Consider the following 16,591-nt stretch of genomic DNA (forward strand, 5'->3'; position numbering starts at 1 on the left):
GTAAAATGTAGGCAAAAGCATTGCTGCGACGAAAGTGCTGGACAGACAGATTTTCGTTCCACATGTAAATAAATAATATATAAAATTAATGTCTTAAGTATCTGATGTTTAGCCTACTGGGAATCGACTGCTAATAGACAAGTGAGGAAAGTGGATGTGTAGTCGCTGGGAAGACGAGTGAATTCCATTTGTTTTATGTAAATGTAAGGGTAAACCAATTTAATTGAAAGGAAAATTTTCTATGTACAAGTAAGCGAATAAGAAGATGCGGGAAAGAGGATTGGTGCTTTTATTGAATGGATCAACAGTTCATATATGTAAGGATGACCAGAAATCAAATTGATATTTTAAACCGCTAGTAGTCAACTTACAACATATAGCTGGTGGATGTAGGAGACAATACTGCCAAGTTAAATAAACTAAAGACGCAGCCGTTATGTTTATGTGAATTTTATTTAATAAATGGAATCGATTTGTTGTATTGAAAGGTGAATGAGTGTAAACCAAAGTAGTTTTCTACGTCTGCGTGCCTTGCTGGGAATTGACGATTAATAAAGGTGCGAGTGTAGTAAAGTAAAATTGAACCTGAAGAGATCACTCGTTGAATAACAAGGCGTAGGGAACTTATGTTAATAGCGTAAAGTACATTTGCATCACACTACTCAATAAGGCACCGGTTTGGCTCATATAATTTTTCGAAGGCACCAACTTTCAAACAAATGCGTCAAGGTTTCATTCCGACATTCCGACCGTTACAAGCTTCCAAATTACAGTTGTTTCAGTGACGCTTCGTTCTTAGTCACATTAGACGGTTTTTTCCAATTGCTGTCTTCTCGGCTGACTGCAGATTTTACTCTGGAGTATAGTGATGAGCCCACGTTTCATCCATTATCATATACCGCGTGAAGAAATCCTTTTTACTTCGCCTAATTAGCGTTAAACAGCGTTCTGGGTCACCAGAAGGGCAGTTATCTCACGCAAGTTCACTTGTCGGTCTTTTAAAACGAATTTGTGTACGTTTTTAAATTTTCTGGAAGAACTGCCGAGTTCGTTCGTCATCGGTGTCCTTAAGGGTTTAGGAAACCACCCACAAACTTATATTTTCGACAATCGACCTAAAAATCTTTTGAAATAATGCGGATAGTGAGTAGCGTCAATAAAACACCTATAGCTGTTAAACTATTTGCCAGAGTATCATGAAATTTTGAATAGTTTGAATCTTAGTACTATTCCGAAATCATATGGGTTGTGGGTATGTGGATATGTGTCAGACTGGAGACTTGTTGAGTTAAGTGTTAGCAGTGGAAATTGCTCAATTTGATCAAGTCTAAATAATTTAGTTCGCAACTTATAGTACATTTAGTAAAAGATATATATATACTAGTGGTACTTGCGCTACCTGATTATCTATTCAAAATTCAGGTTGGTTATCTAACTATACAAATTCACTCAAATTCAATCTCCAAGCCTTCTTTTAATTGAACGACTCCAGTTCTTCAGATGGAATAGAAAGCCTTTCATATTAATACCGCGTTCTTCTAACTCATCAGGCGAACGATTTTTTACTGGCCGTGTTGCCAGGTATTGGAATGTCCTACCACTATATCTGAAATATTTCGATGATTTATTGAGAACATTTAGAAGAAAACTGACCGCACTCATGGATAATTTGTTGATGGCAGGAATTGATGATGACGGAGTTCGTGGAGCAAGATGATTACATTAGTAGCCATCTAGTTGGCTTGTATACTCACTCATGTCATAATTTCTATTCGCACATGAAACGTATCTAAGGCTTTATAACTGCGTAATATATGAATAAATGGAATGAAAGAATGATTATAAACCCCTTTACTCTTTACTCGTATAACATTAAAGTCGTGATTGTCAATAAATTTAAAAAAAACATTTTTCTATAATAAAATCCAGGTTTTCTTTATTTAATTGGTTTTATGCTTCTTTTCTTACTTCTAGAATAACAGACGTAGTTACCAATAATTCTTAGAGCTCTTTGCGATAATCTTTATTTTAGTGCGTACTTTGTTTTTTTTCCCCATAAAACTAAATGTACTTTAAATAGTTATTTTCTACAAAAAGAAGTTATCTTTAGTATATATATAAAGTCAGACGAAATATGAATCATTATTCATATATATATTATTCATAGATTATCAACACATGACCACGCGCATCTTAAATATATTATTATTACTATTATTATTATTATAATCTATTGCTTTCCTTTACATTACGTTGAGTATACTTTTGGGGAGACGAGTGAGTTTCGTTTGCAGGCATTTTCAATTCGTCTTCCATTTTATGCTAATGTTATGTAATGAATTCTTAGTCTTCTATCTTTTTCTTGTAAATATTTAAAAAAATACTGACATAAATACATTCTCACATGCAGTTTAAAGAAGAACGTTATGCAATTCTGCAGTGATACTGTTTGTATGCGAAATAATTAATTCATTGTACTTTCTCTTTGTATTGTAATAAAAATCAAATATCAAGACTTTCTTTCTTTCGTATTCAATGTAATAATGGGACGAAACCATCTTTAAAGGAAACTTATAAAAAAAGATATACATATATTTAAATTATTTAAATTTCTAATTTTACTTAACAAATAATTTGGTATTTTGTGAAAATCAATGCAAAGAAAGCCTCAATAGTCAGGCTTGTTACTCTCTATAGCGAATAGTGTAAAAATTGTTTCTATTTATGATAAACTAGATTTTTTGTGTTTTCAGAAACTTTCGTACGATTGAACGGGACATGTTAAAGTCATTATAAAACATTTTTTTTTTATTTTGTTTTTTTTTTTTTTTGCTTTTATAAAATTAATTGCTATAATAAAGGTCGGATCGTTAACAACCTTTTTTTGTTTTTTTGTTTTCCTTTTTTTGAAATTACACGAAATTTGCCTTCTATAAGTGATGTAGGGTATAAAAATATAAATTTGCTTGTAGTCATTTTGCCGCAACCCTTGATTTTACATGTAAATCTGATCAGATAGCCAAACAACTTTTTACGCCCAACGGCAATTTTGGCAAAAAATATTGTATAACAAATTTATGGGTTCGCCATTAAGTGCTACAAGAGAGATCTTTGCTATGCAATCATAATTAAGATGATAATTATTACGTTGTGCTTGCAAAACTGCCATCAATTATATGCAAAATTAATGCAAAGGTGGGAGAGAGGAACGATAGGAACTCAATCAAGATATGATACAGTTTTTATCTTTATCATTGGGGTCGGCTGGTTTGCGTTTACGATCGTACGCTAACGCATCATTGGGTACATAACTAACACGCACACCACCGTAATGACGTCGTTGCGGAAGCTGATACATCATATAATCCTCAGAGCTGGATGAGCTTGACGAGCATGTTGAACATACGCTTGAAGCATCATCGGAATCGTCATCGTGTGCTGAGGCAGTTTGACTATTACCATGAGTTCGCGTAGGATCTAACGCAGAAGTTTGTAACGCAGATGGAGGTCCTTGATATGACGAAGATAAAGGCTGAGTAGGGGCATACGTGTCGGCTCGAGTAGTGGAGTTCGAACGATGCCCACTACCAGATCGATGATGATTCGATGATTTACGTCGTCGACGCCGTCTCGACGAATGACCTCCACTGCTATGACTACGTGTATCCGATGGTTCACTAGGGCGATTTGTACCTGCCGCGTTGCCCGAATAACTGCGGGAGCGTGGCAATGTTTCGGCTGGTATACCTTCAAAGCGAACGCCTTTCTTTTTGCTTTCATTGCCCCCATTACCGCTACCACTGTTTACTCCACTCATAGGCGACGACGATGACGCTCCGCTTAGTATAGACACAGGAAGCACTGGTTGATTTCCAGCTGATTGTGAGGACGGCGGTGATGTTATCGATCGGTCGCCGGCTGAAGCTGTAGGTGAACCCATCAGTTCGGGGGGCAGCGCCGTTGAAGCTACTGACAAATTAGGCGTTGGCAGTTCTGCTATTTCGGATGGAGGCGGTGATGTGAAATTCGGTTGCTGTTGTAGATGTGACGTCGGCTGTAGCTGCGTTTGCATATAATCTTGATCTTGGTGTTTAATGCGGTTCTGATGATCCGTTAACTCTGGCATACTAGTAGTTTTGGCATTTTCCAATTCACTGCATTGCTGTAAGCTGCGTTCTTGTAAATTGTAATTGTGACCATCACCTGACGGAGGTAGTTTTTGTGGCCAAGTCGTGGTGTCTAGATTTAACGACATTTCATTGAAATTATAAACACCTTCACGTTTTAGTTCCATAGGTTTTGGCATTATATGATTAAATTCTCCTGGCGAGATAAGGGGCGAGCATGAAGAAGCGGCTCCACCGGAAAAATCTGTAAAATCGCCCGCCGTCGGTTCCAAGTCTTTGACGACACCGGCATCCGAATCGGAAGTAGGATAACTTTGTTTCACTGCATCACTACTCGATCCTGAATGACTTACTACCAAACTGCCGCCAGTAGTTAACGCCGGACTCGTCCCAATACCTGCCGCTATTTGTTGACTTTGCAGTTGGTACATGGCATTGCTAAAGTTTTGCTGGTGTTGCTGCTGCTGCAGTGGAGACATCGGAGGTGAGCTAGAGGCATGACTGCTTGGTATACGAGTTTGAGGTCGTACGCGTTGTGTGGGTGGTGTGGGTGTCGTATACATTCCCGTACCCGAACTGTCGGATGGTGTAGGTGGTTCACCTTTACTGCAAGCTATCGAACAATATATGGCACCACGTCGTGGTAAAAAAGCACGTCCCAGCAACGAACAACGGCAGGTGTTGCATGAGAAACACTCATCAGTGGCATGCCAGTGTTGGCCGTCATGACTCATTTGCCCTTGATCGACACCAATCGCTTCGCCGCAATAGTCACAGTATTCAGCGAACATGGCATCAAAGCAAAGTAAACAATACGGTTTACCCTCACGCATAATATACCTTTGGCCACCCAGCTGCTTTTCGCACTCGTGGCAAGCAAAATGGTTCATATGCCAAGCACGTCCCTCAGCTTCAGTGCACTCATCGGCAAGGATAATCTAAAAGGCGAACACAACAAGCAGTAAAGTTTTATACTTTAGTAAAAGTTTTTACGATAAAGTTTGTTGCTTAAGGTGTTATCGGTCATAATCGAGTACAATGAATAGTTGTGATCTAAACAAACTTTCTTAAGATACGGTAAGCATGTGTAGTTGCATTGAAATGAGAAACTTTTATAACATTTTGGCTTTGTGACAAGAAAATGATTGGAAAGGTCTTGGAAAGTTTTACAGCAAAATAATGTGCAAAAGAAAGATAAAAAGTACGTGCAAAAGAAAAATATTTGATTAAAAATTTTGAAATGTTCTGGGATACCTTCGATAGCTAATATATACTTACTTCATCGCAAGCTGAGCAACGAGGTTTCAACGTTTCAGCATGATGCCGTCCACAATATAATCGTCCATCTCGATGGAAGTATATTAGATCTACAAGTAATTCACGGCATACGCAGCATGAAAAGCATGCGGGATGCCATGAAGCATTTGGACCTAAACGTGAAGCAAACACCGCAATGTCACCGGTAGAGATTAATTCATCGCACTGCAAATTGGATAAGTCAGTAATCATTGTTTGATATTCTTTGGCATGCAAAAATGTGTACACATGGGAATGCGTGTGTGTATGTATATACGTGCGTGCGCGTGTCATTGTCTTGTGACCACATCAGACAAAGAAAACTTTCTATCCTTCTTTTCATTACTTTCAATTATCAAAGTTTGGTTGATTGTTTTGTTCGGTCGTTTGCGTGTTTTCTTGTCTTCAGGTGTTTAGCTTAACAAATGCCGAATTTATCGATACGACTGACTGACTATTGGTTCTCGATATTAATAGGTTTCTTTATTGTGTATTTCTTGTACAAGACGTAAGTAAGCAAACAATCGTATGCCTTTGTCTTACATTTGTCTACTTGTCTACATCTTTTGTGGGAGGTCATGTTCTTGGAAACACATGTTACTGAACACTTACACTAGACACTGACTGTCGACTTAAGCGATTTTGCAGACATATCAATACACATGTACGTATGTACGTGGCAAACACATGCACTTACGGATCAAGCCATGTAATTAGAAATAACTAATTCGGTTACAGTTGTTCACGATACCAGTTGTTGGTAGTGTTCTGTGTTTGTGTTTGGATAATTTATTGGAAAAGAACGATTAGATGAAAAAAATATTTTTGAAAGTATTTTAATAAAATTAAATCTTGAAGGCGTTAAATTAAGTTGGCAAAGTGTTCTTTTTTTTTTTTTTTGTTTGCATATCATAAAGCTCTGAATTTTAAGTGTAGTAGTGAAGTGAAGTAGAATTTTTGGTATTTACATATAGACGCACGGAAAGTATTATTGGTGGCACGAAAGGAAATTTTTTTTTTTTTGATATAGACAAAGAGAGAATGTATAATGGATTAGAGAAGTATTGTGCTATGCTAGCGTAAGCATTATGTATACTTAGGTCTAAAATTAACCGCTGCTCGCAAGGAGAAGTGCCGCTATTAAGGAGGAGGACAAGAAAAGAGCGCCTTTGCATAAATATTTTCTTATTTTTTTGGATTAGATTTTGATTTGATCGTGTAAAAGCGAGAGTTACTCAATTTATAAGAAGGCGCCATTGTGGGAAATCTTTAGGATATTTTTTTTGAGGTTAGCTGTTTTGCTGAATTGATCGCATAAAAGCGAATAAAAAATGGGTAAAAAAGCTAAATTTTTTATACCAATTCACTTAGTTGCGCGTTGCTTTATTTCAGCAGAAGCGCCGTTGCGGAAAATCGCTAGAATATTCCTTTTTCTAAATTAGATATTTGTTTCATAGTGCAAAAGTGAGTAAAAACGTGTAGAAAAAACTAACTCTCTTATGCCAATTCACTGAATGGCGCGTGCCCTAATCCAGGAGCAAGCGCCGGAGTAATAAAGTTTTAGAATTTTGGCTTTTTAATTACATTTTGGTGTAATGACGTAAAAGTGAACAACAACAATTAATCGTGTCAAAGCGAAGAGAATTGTGTAAAAAAAAATAATTTTGATATATAAACCCGCTTAACTTCGGTTCCATTGAAGTGAAAATTCCCGAAATAATTCTGGTGTGTAAAGAAGAAAATTTATTATTCTTAAATTTCTCTTCGTTCCGGGTAATCCTAGAGATTGATTTTAGTTGTTTTTTGACTGTTAAAAGATGCGAGCAGACAAGGATGAAAAATTCAAAATAAAACTTTATATTTCAAAGCAAGTTTTACAAGCTATAGCTATTTTTCGAAGAAACGAACCCAGGCACGGACATGGTATGGGGCATAAATTACATAATCAAGGTGTTCAAGACTATTTGACAGCTTTTTCATCTACATACTTACAGTGTGACAAGTTATAAAAGGAATTATCTAAATAAATTTTTAAAATAAACTTAAACCAGAAATTTTTAACGCCTAAACGTATATTTATAGTGACCTCTATGAAGCACTCAGCTCTAAATCATTTCTAGTCGATCTTTATAACATTGCCTTCGAATGACATGAATCATTTTGCGCACATCAGTAGCAAAAAGTTTCTTTCAAAAGTTATTTTAATGTTTAAAAGAAGAAGGTGGAACACACACACACACACACACACACACACACACACACCGCATGCATATATATATATATACATACGTACATATATAATAATACTTACACCATCACATGGACGTGCACTCATCAACTGTCTTACATTACCACGTCCAAGAGCATCACGTTTACGTTGTGTTGAAAATAAACGAAGTTCCTTACGTTCCTCATCCGTCAATGAGTGACAGTAACGAACCTGAAATGACAGCAAAAACAACGGCACAAAACATTCAACGTTGTAAAGCGATCAACTGTTAAATAATATGCCCACTTTAAAGAAATACTTTACTGAAAAGCTACACTTAAGGAAGGTATGGCCAGCTTTCAAATTTTCTAAGCGTTCATATGAATGTGCATTTAAAAGAGCGACTCATATATCTGACATCCGTGGATACTCTATTATATGTAAGTGTATGTATGGTATGCAAGAGAAGTATAGTCAGAGAAGCAAATAAAACTTAAAAAACTACAACAGACTACTAATAGAATAGAATGAAAGCGGAACGGTTGTAAAGCCATCATCAATAAGCATAAAGCCAACCACAACTACATTAAAGTGAACATACATGCACACACATGCGCATCAAGCATGATATTGCGGACAACAGCTCTGCGGCTGTTTTTATGTGCGAGGATGTGAGTACTAACACACATCAGCATCAGCAAGTAAGTAGATATGCAAATATTGTTTAGTAAGGCGTTAGTTTGCCTTTTGATGACGTTAAACATAACCGTATACATGTGTTTGTTATTATTTTCACTACACTAAGATAAAGTTTTGAAATTTCCTTAGCCTTGGAAACGCTTTCTTCGTTTCACTTTTACGGGTGTAATGTGAAGAATAACTTTGTGAGACAGCATAAAACTGATTGACAAGTATATAGTGAATCTGAACAGCGGCAATCTGTTCAAACCAAATACTTAATAATTTAACGATACCTTCTGAAGAAAAGAAACTACTCTTTCAATATTTTCGTAAAGTTGATTTCTCCCTAACGGCCAGAAAGAAAAAATGACTTCGAATACTGGGAATAGTTCTTTTCAGAACTATTTTAGGGAACTGAAAGCGTAATTAAGTCTACAAATCACTCAATGATATCGTGGCACAAACACTTTTGGAAAATATAATGCGACAAAAATTCATTGACTTGAAATTATGACTAAATTTATTTGGCTAGATTTTCTTGAGGAAACAAACGAACTGAATGAGACCTTACGCTCACGAATTCTCAAACTTATTACTCTTTTCAAACATGATAAAAATTGCGAGAAAAAAGAAAAGTACTAACAATATAGCGTGACACGGTCTGCCGTTAAATACTATACACAACCCTACCCTACAGTGATTTTCCTGTCGATGTTTCAAAATAACGCGTTGTATAGGAAGGCCTGATCCGCACCATGTTGAATGGCGAAGTGCACTAAAACATGTTGGTGTACGAAGTTTTATAAGAATATCTCAAAAATTATGTCCACTAGGTTGAACACAACAAAATAAGACGGACAGACAGGCTTAGATTGATTTAAAAGCAACTCTGGTAATATAATGGAAGGAGTATCTATCTTAAACTCTTTTGGGTGTTGTATGCACCCGCACCAACTTGTACCACAGATGGTGTAGTGTATAAAAACGTGGGAGAACGTCTTATAAGAGGCGAGGTATAACAGAACCTGGATCAAAATAAAATTGATCATGATAAAGAAAAACCAAAAAAGCTGGAAGCAAAACTAATTTTTAACTTCAGTAGACTTCAGAAAGAGCGCTTCGTGTTCATACTGAACCTTGGCCATGTGGCGCCCCGTATCATCTGTCATTCATTCGCTGAATTTTCAGAAGAAAAGGAGGAAGATATTTTTATGTTGAATTTTTTAATATTTAGAACGAAATGGTCTGTGTTTGATTGCGAGATGTGGCTGTACACACACGCCTACGATAATGTTAATTTGGAATTTTTTCTTCAAAGCGCTACCTGGTAATTTGAAGAGAGGGTTCAGATGTAGGTTTATGCTCTTATTTAAAAAGTGCGTTTTTTCTGCTTCTCTCTTAGAGGCTATTATGCAAGTGAAAACAAAGAGATGGTGGGCTCAGTTATATATCGTATATGTTTCAAGTAATATTTTTATGCTATATGGCATTATCCCATTACTGAGGTAGGGACTACAATTATGTATTTTCCTCTGTCTTGCTTAAGTTTTTCGGTAATCCAAAGATTGAACCGTTTTTTCTGTTTAGGAGATTTATAAAATCGGGGAAAAAAATTAACGAAAATAATTCAAACAATTTTGAATGAAATGTGTTCTTATCGACAAAGATCTAATGTTCCGAACAAAAATCAGAAAAACAGGCAGATTAAAAGAGTTCCACTGATCAGGAATGTGTATATATCCATTTTTGAAAGTTTCGATGTATGTGTGAATGTAAGAAGCGTTTGAAGAAATGAGTACAACGAATCCATTGGGCCCGAAAAATGATATAGAATTTTTAAATAGAGAAACAAGTTGATGTGGCACGAAATCAGTTTTGATGTTTGTTATATTTAAGATTAAAGTACATAAAATACTTGCTTGCAAATGTAATATGATCTTAAGCAGTTGTGAGGTTAATAGTAGTTTTAAGATTGACTCATGTATATAATATATCTTATGTTTGCATTGTAAAGAGTAGGAAGACTTTCAGAAAGTTCGCGTACCTCATAAATGTTGCGATCGGTTACATCTTTGTTTCGGATTATTTTTATTAAGGTAAGTGTTTGTCACATCACTATTTTGCTGAAGAACGAGACCACAGAGTTTCAGCAAATTATCGTATGATTTTATAGCGATACGATACGCAATGTATACGACCACATACACAATATCTACAATGTGTGATGCATATGGCACGATTTGTCGTATATACGATATACGATATTTCATATGCTCTGTATGTGAGATGGATGGTATGCTTTATACGCTGTAGTATATATGAAACGTTAAGGAAAAGAATCCACGGTCGGTATATACATTGCAATCTAATAACTGTTTTTAATCAATTTAACGCGATAAGTATTATAATAGTATGGTAAATATCAGCTGATGCGAAAACTTGTCCAGCGTTAAGTGGACTACAATTTGTAGTGTTTGCAAGCCCCTGTGGCATGTTGTCAACATATACGATAGGTTATTCACCCGACAGATGTACTATAGGGTAGATGACGTGTATTCTACAGAATATGGCATATGCGATATGTGGTATCATTTACATACACTAAAGGATGTACAATATAGACAATAATACGATATGGTGTATAAGATACATTATTGCGAAATATATCGAACAAAATTGTCTTCAATCTGTAGATATTCTACACAATCTAACAGTGAGTGTTAATTTATTTTTCTTATAGCAACACTTTTCTCGCAGTGCATTCATGTAAGTATCTGCTGCAATTACATAGTTTTGAAAACAATCAAATAAACGGTAGCCATGCACTACATGGTCTAACTTTGTCCCCAGGTCCGTTCAATTCTCACAAAACCATTTGAATTCTATGCAAATTTACCATAACTTGCAAATGTACTCTTTACACAACACACATTAGTACATAGTTAGTTGCTATGTCTGAACACTGATATAATTGTGTTGTTTGGCAAAGCTTTAATATGGCATCTTTACGTGTATCCTCGTATATCGTAGGTTTATAAAGAGAACAGTTTATGCAGCACAAAAAATAAAAAGAGTTTACGAATTTTTAAGTTAAAATCTGTGATTTGTTGTTTGCCAGTATCGTACGTAGAGGCACTCGAAAATAACTTTGGGACATTTTGCACTTGATAGTTATGGGGTTTTTGGTTCGTTCGTTGGTTCTGCCGTTTACAGTATAAATCCTTAGTTTATGTTTAGACAATTTATATTTTTAAAGCATAAATTTTTGTATCTCATATTGAAGTTTTCAAATCGGAAAGCATTGCATAATAGTCCCTAAGCAAAATATGCGTTAGTCTTTGCTTATAAGCGAATAAATAAGAAAATGCTAGTCATCGTTGATGTTAAGGGTATACGACGTACGTCCTAGAGATACGTTTGTCTTGCTGTTGTTGTGTTCGTTTGTTCTGGATTTGGTTTGTTAACAACATTTTTATTCATTTCAGACAATATAGTTATGTGTGTAATGAGAATTTTTTTTTTTACATTTTTCATACCCTATGCACTGACTGCTCTATATAGTCTGCTGGAGTTTTTACTTTACATCCTTTAGTTATGCTTATGGGAAATAGTTCACAATTTATCCAATAAACGATAGAAGGAAAATCTACAATTATTAGAATAATAACAATAATACGATGTTTGTATAACATATGTTTGTACTGATGTCTAACAAGCATCTCTAAACACAACTTATAAACATATGAAAAATATTTAAATGCATTTCTTACGTACTTATATATACATATTATATAAGCATTAGCGATTATATTAAGAATTCTTTTCCTCGTTCTGGGTTTGTTCCATTTTTTCTTCTTTCTTCTTTCTTTTTGTTTTTTTTTATTTTTTTTTTAGTTGATTCAATACTTACCTCGTTATCATGTGGCGGAAGTTGATGTAGTAACTGTCGTACGCGATACTGTTCGCCGGGGCTATTAACGTATGGCACTTTGTCATCAGGTATTTGTGAGAAATATAATCGCACCTGTAATCGAGAACAAACGGAAAAAGGGGAAAATTTACTCAAGAAATGCTTAACTTGCTCCTGCTAATACAAACTTAGTTTTTATATAAAAAAGATGTTTATGCAAAAAAGTTAATATCGAATTTCACTGAAAGCATCTTACATTTTACAATATAAAGTTGGTGTGTGTGAAGCTAAGTGAAGCGTGGCATAGGTTAATATAAAATTTTTGTAAAATTTAATTGAAAATTTCTCTGAACTAAATCGAAACGCGACCTAATTGTTATGTAACATTAAAGCATACACTTTTCGTACAATATGGAAGACATTGTTCGCAAAAGCGAGAGGCCGCTTGAAGCTCTGCAAAATTGCTGCCTACCAAAATGAACGAGGAATTCGCGCATCTTTTCACGCAGCCTTCTTAAAAACGAATGTCTTATCGAGCGATAATACAAAAACTGAAAGATTAGGTTGAAGAAATTAAGCTGATCATGTCAACTAGGGTCCGGAAGGCTTCACTGGGTATAGCATGCGTTCTCATATTAAGTTTATTTAGAACATTTAGAAGATTGCTTTCGAATATCCTTTCAGAGAGAATAAATTTGATTTTTTTGCTACGATTGTTCTAAAGCGATCAGCATAATGTCCTGGTTGTCCTGTTTTGGAAAATTTATGGGATCTCATTCAAATAAAATGTGGGCAAAAATTCTTTAAGGTATGACGATAAACTTCCAGAGGCTATTAAGTAGGTTTGATATTCTCTACCAAAGTAGGCATATGCAACGTGAAGGATTAAGCGGTAGTAGATAAAGGTGATTACAGCACCAAACATTGTATGATCAACAAGAATAAATGGGAAATTTGTGTCTGCTACTTTGAATAAGGTTTCAGTGTTTTTTATGAGAAAGTGTTATAAGTGCTGTTGTGTGCTGACTTCGGAGTAAAAATGTATATCTTATAACTTCATTCTTTATTTTATTTCCACTCTTATTTCCCTATCAATATCACACGGTGTCATTATTATACATAGATAAAGAACATAAGAAATAATAACTCATTGTATAATAGCATGAGTATAGGCAGGGTGTTAAGTGAAAAGGCGCTTTCGACAACAGTATAAATTACAATTTCTGACTTTCAGGGCAGTTTGGTTGTTTACCTACCTTCATACCTACCCTCTCTTTAAGAAATATTTTTTTTCTTCATTTTGTAGTAAATTTTTACTCCTACAATACATTGTGGAACTGTTCAATCCGCATCGAAAAATTTCTACTTTTTATTTGTTAAATGTAATTGCACTGGCGGTTTAAAAATGAAACGGTGTGTTTCGTTTTCCTTTCTTGGTCGAAATGAAGGTCGAATTATTTATAGTGAACAAATATATTGCTATGAGTGATCGAATCCGATAATGGCTATCTCACAGAGCTCTGTTAAATAGTTCAGGTCAAAACCTGGTTGGATATGAATGCATACCCCGTCCAAATTGAGAAACGTAAGATACTTCTATGGACGCCTCATGAGTCTGTATGAAAATACCTCTCGGAAAGGCTAAACAAATTCAATTTCTGCATTTCGGAACTATTTTTACCAAATTTTTGAAACTTAGTACGTAAGCCGACTCTAGTGATTGTTTGAAAGGTATTTTCATAATAAAATCGCGTTATGTAGGCGAATATCGATGGAATCTTCCGATTCGGCCTCATTAGTGTTGGTAAATGCCTTTGCTAATCAAAAGTGTATCTTCGACACTCTTTAAAAATAGCACCAGATTTAAAACTTCTTGTTGGAAAACCATTGATTAACGAAGAAAAACATAAGACTAAGCAACTGCTTTGGAAAGAAGTTTTTGATTGTCGCTGTTACCATTGTCATGTATATAAAAATTTGAACATTTTTATTTTACTTGGATGAATATATTGCAGAAACGGACAAGAGGCTAACTTTCAAGCCTCTTTGTAAGATTTACAAGAATTTTTTCCTTTATAATTGGAAAAAAGCTTTATCTTTAAAAAGAGAATAATACAACTCAGCGATACGTCTCTGGACAAAAGTTCTTAGGTAGTCAGGCGATATATTTTTAAAAAATTTTTTTTCAAACTTCATCCTGCATTTTAATTTATAGCAATTTATTGGTTTTAGACATAAATTCATTTCATTGGATGCACTTTAATCTCCTGACAATTAAGGCTATCAACTATTCATAAAAATTAAATGCAAATAATTCATCATATGATACATGTATACAGTGCTCCTTTAGTTCGGAAAGGGTAAAAATTGGAAGAAGACAAAAATGCCCTGCTGTGCTGTTGATATCTTTTACAAATGTTGACAGCATTAGTGATTGAAAAAGAAGGAGAATATATATATGTATATATATATAGATATATATATATATATATATATTACACACACCCATATAATTGTATGTATGCTTTGCATAGTTGAAGATTTTGCGTAACCATGAATATATTTGAAAATATACATTTATAAGGTTGTACATATATATATATATATATATATACATGCGCACATATTTATATATAAACATATTTACATAATTGTAAGTATGTATGCCTTAAATATTTTATGATTTGGCCTAACCTGAATAAGTACATTATTCATTACACTATGAACATCAGTACACTGTTTACGTACTTTTTCATTTCGTTGCCAAAACAAAAAATATGTGCGTAGGGATCGATTTCTTTTATTGACATTAAGAGGATTATTGCTGTCTTGCATAAGACTGTAAAGCAGTTAAATAAACATAATTTAATTTGAAAATTAATTGAAATCGAATGAAGCGAAAAAGTCTCGTACTAAGTTTCAAAGATGCAATAATGGAAAAAAAATTGAAATAATTGGAAATCTCTTTTTCGCTACCCAGTTGGGTTCCGTAAACTGTATGTTTGCATATCATTGATGTCTATTTATAACTTTTGGTCTTTTTAATTATTTCACTCAATGCTATTCAATTAACAGGCATACACTTATACATACATAGTTCATATAAATTTTTCAATCCTTACATAGCAATGAAAAATTCTTTCATGTTGTGGGCCTTTTATGTTTCTGTGCATGTGGGTGTGCGTACTTTTTGCAGCACATTCAGGAGCATAATGTAGTTTGGTAAATAAAGAGAAAAATTGTCACTTAATATGAGTTTCCGGAAAGTAAAATAAAAATGATTTTGTATATTAATCGTACAGGTCTTCGAAGGAAGTTCATCTCTCTAAGCGAAGATAAGCAGGATGTATTAAAAGTGTTACGTTGTAACCGATAAGAGCTTTGTAGAATTTTAAATACAAAGTTTACGCTGTTCGAAGATATTTAATATTTTTTAAAAGCATTTAATAATTACCTCGGCGATTATATATTAGCGGAATTATTCTTTCAGAATTTTCAAAGTTGCACCCTACATCGTTAGTTGTCGTAGGGTATATTAAATTTGTGCGGATGTATGCAACACTCAGAGAACTTGAAATGCACAAAGATTTTATTATGTCCACACTTTTCGTTTTATCTGCTATCCGTCTTTTTTGCTATATCGATTACGTCCGTTTGTCCCTATCTCTTTCCCTTGTATTCGATCTACAGCCAAAAATTTTTCACATACTTCAATGAAATTTGGCACGCTGACGTGCTTTTGGCTCAAGGGCAAACGCTGTTCGAAATGATTTAGTTCGGACAACTTTTCATGTAATGCCCTATCTATGAATAACTTGAGGATTGCGTACGACGAGTAATGCTCAATCGCGGTCCGCTATAGTGTTTTTACTTCTGTAGCAAAGTTAAGAATTGTTGTGCGTTTAAGCGTAGGGGTCTGCACTTCACGTTCAAAGTATCTCTTCATTCGTGGCACAAATGTTATTGTTCATATCATACCATATTTATAAATACGCCGTTAGCGACTTTTCTAAGAGATGCTGTTATTTTCTGTGTGAGCTTTCGTCCATGTATGGCTTGTCCATATGCTGCAACATGTTATGGGCCCGTTACGTTACGTCAGTGTCAAATTAAGTACGAATCCGATTCCTATTCGTAGAATCTGTAGTCGTTCTTAAGCCCCATACAAATGCCCAGACGAATAAACAGCAGACAACGCTGATTCAATAAAAGAAACAACTTTACCAATTCCTATCATCGATGGCATGTAATGATGTGGTTGCAGAAGGAAAACTTCCTAGAATCAATCTTTTAATTTTTTTAATTTTGCATTTACTATAATATTCCGGTATCTTCTTCTAAACTGCTACAAACGGTTTATAAATAGAG

General features: G+C 34.8%; 1 protein-coding gene across 3 annotated transcripts in view; it reads right to left on the bottom strand.

Moving 5' to 3' along the window:
* Positions 1 to 2,029: 2,029 nt before the first annotated feature.
* Positions 2,030 to 16,591, bottom strand: part of LOC119636060 (protein prickle) — a 178,526-nt gene continuing 163,964 nt past the window's right edge. For all 3 annotated transcript variants that reach the window (XM_038031149.1, XM_038031148.1, XM_038031147.1), the window contains exons 3-6: positions 12,224 to 12,337; positions 7,735 to 7,863; positions 5,406 to 5,609; positions 2,030 to 5,065 (exon numbers count right to left, since the gene is read on the bottom strand). In XM_038031149.1, coding sequence (XP_037887077.1) covers positions 3,224 to 5,065; positions 5,406 to 5,609; positions 7,735 to 7,863; positions 12,224 to 12,337 — 2,289 coding nt within the window. In that variant the 3' untranslated portion in view covers positions 2,030 to 3,223. The remainder of the gene's footprint in view (positions 5,066 to 5,405; positions 5,610 to 7,734; positions 7,864 to 12,223; positions 12,338 to 16,591) is intronic.

Source organism: Glossina fuscipes, unplaced genomic scaffold, assembly GCF_014805625.2.
Source record: "Glossina fuscipes isolate IAEA_lab_2018 unplaced genomic scaffold, Yale_Gfus_2 27, whole genome shotgun sequence".
Lineage (NCBI taxonomy): Eukaryota > Metazoa > Arthropoda > Insecta > Diptera > Glossinidae > Glossina > Glossina fuscipes.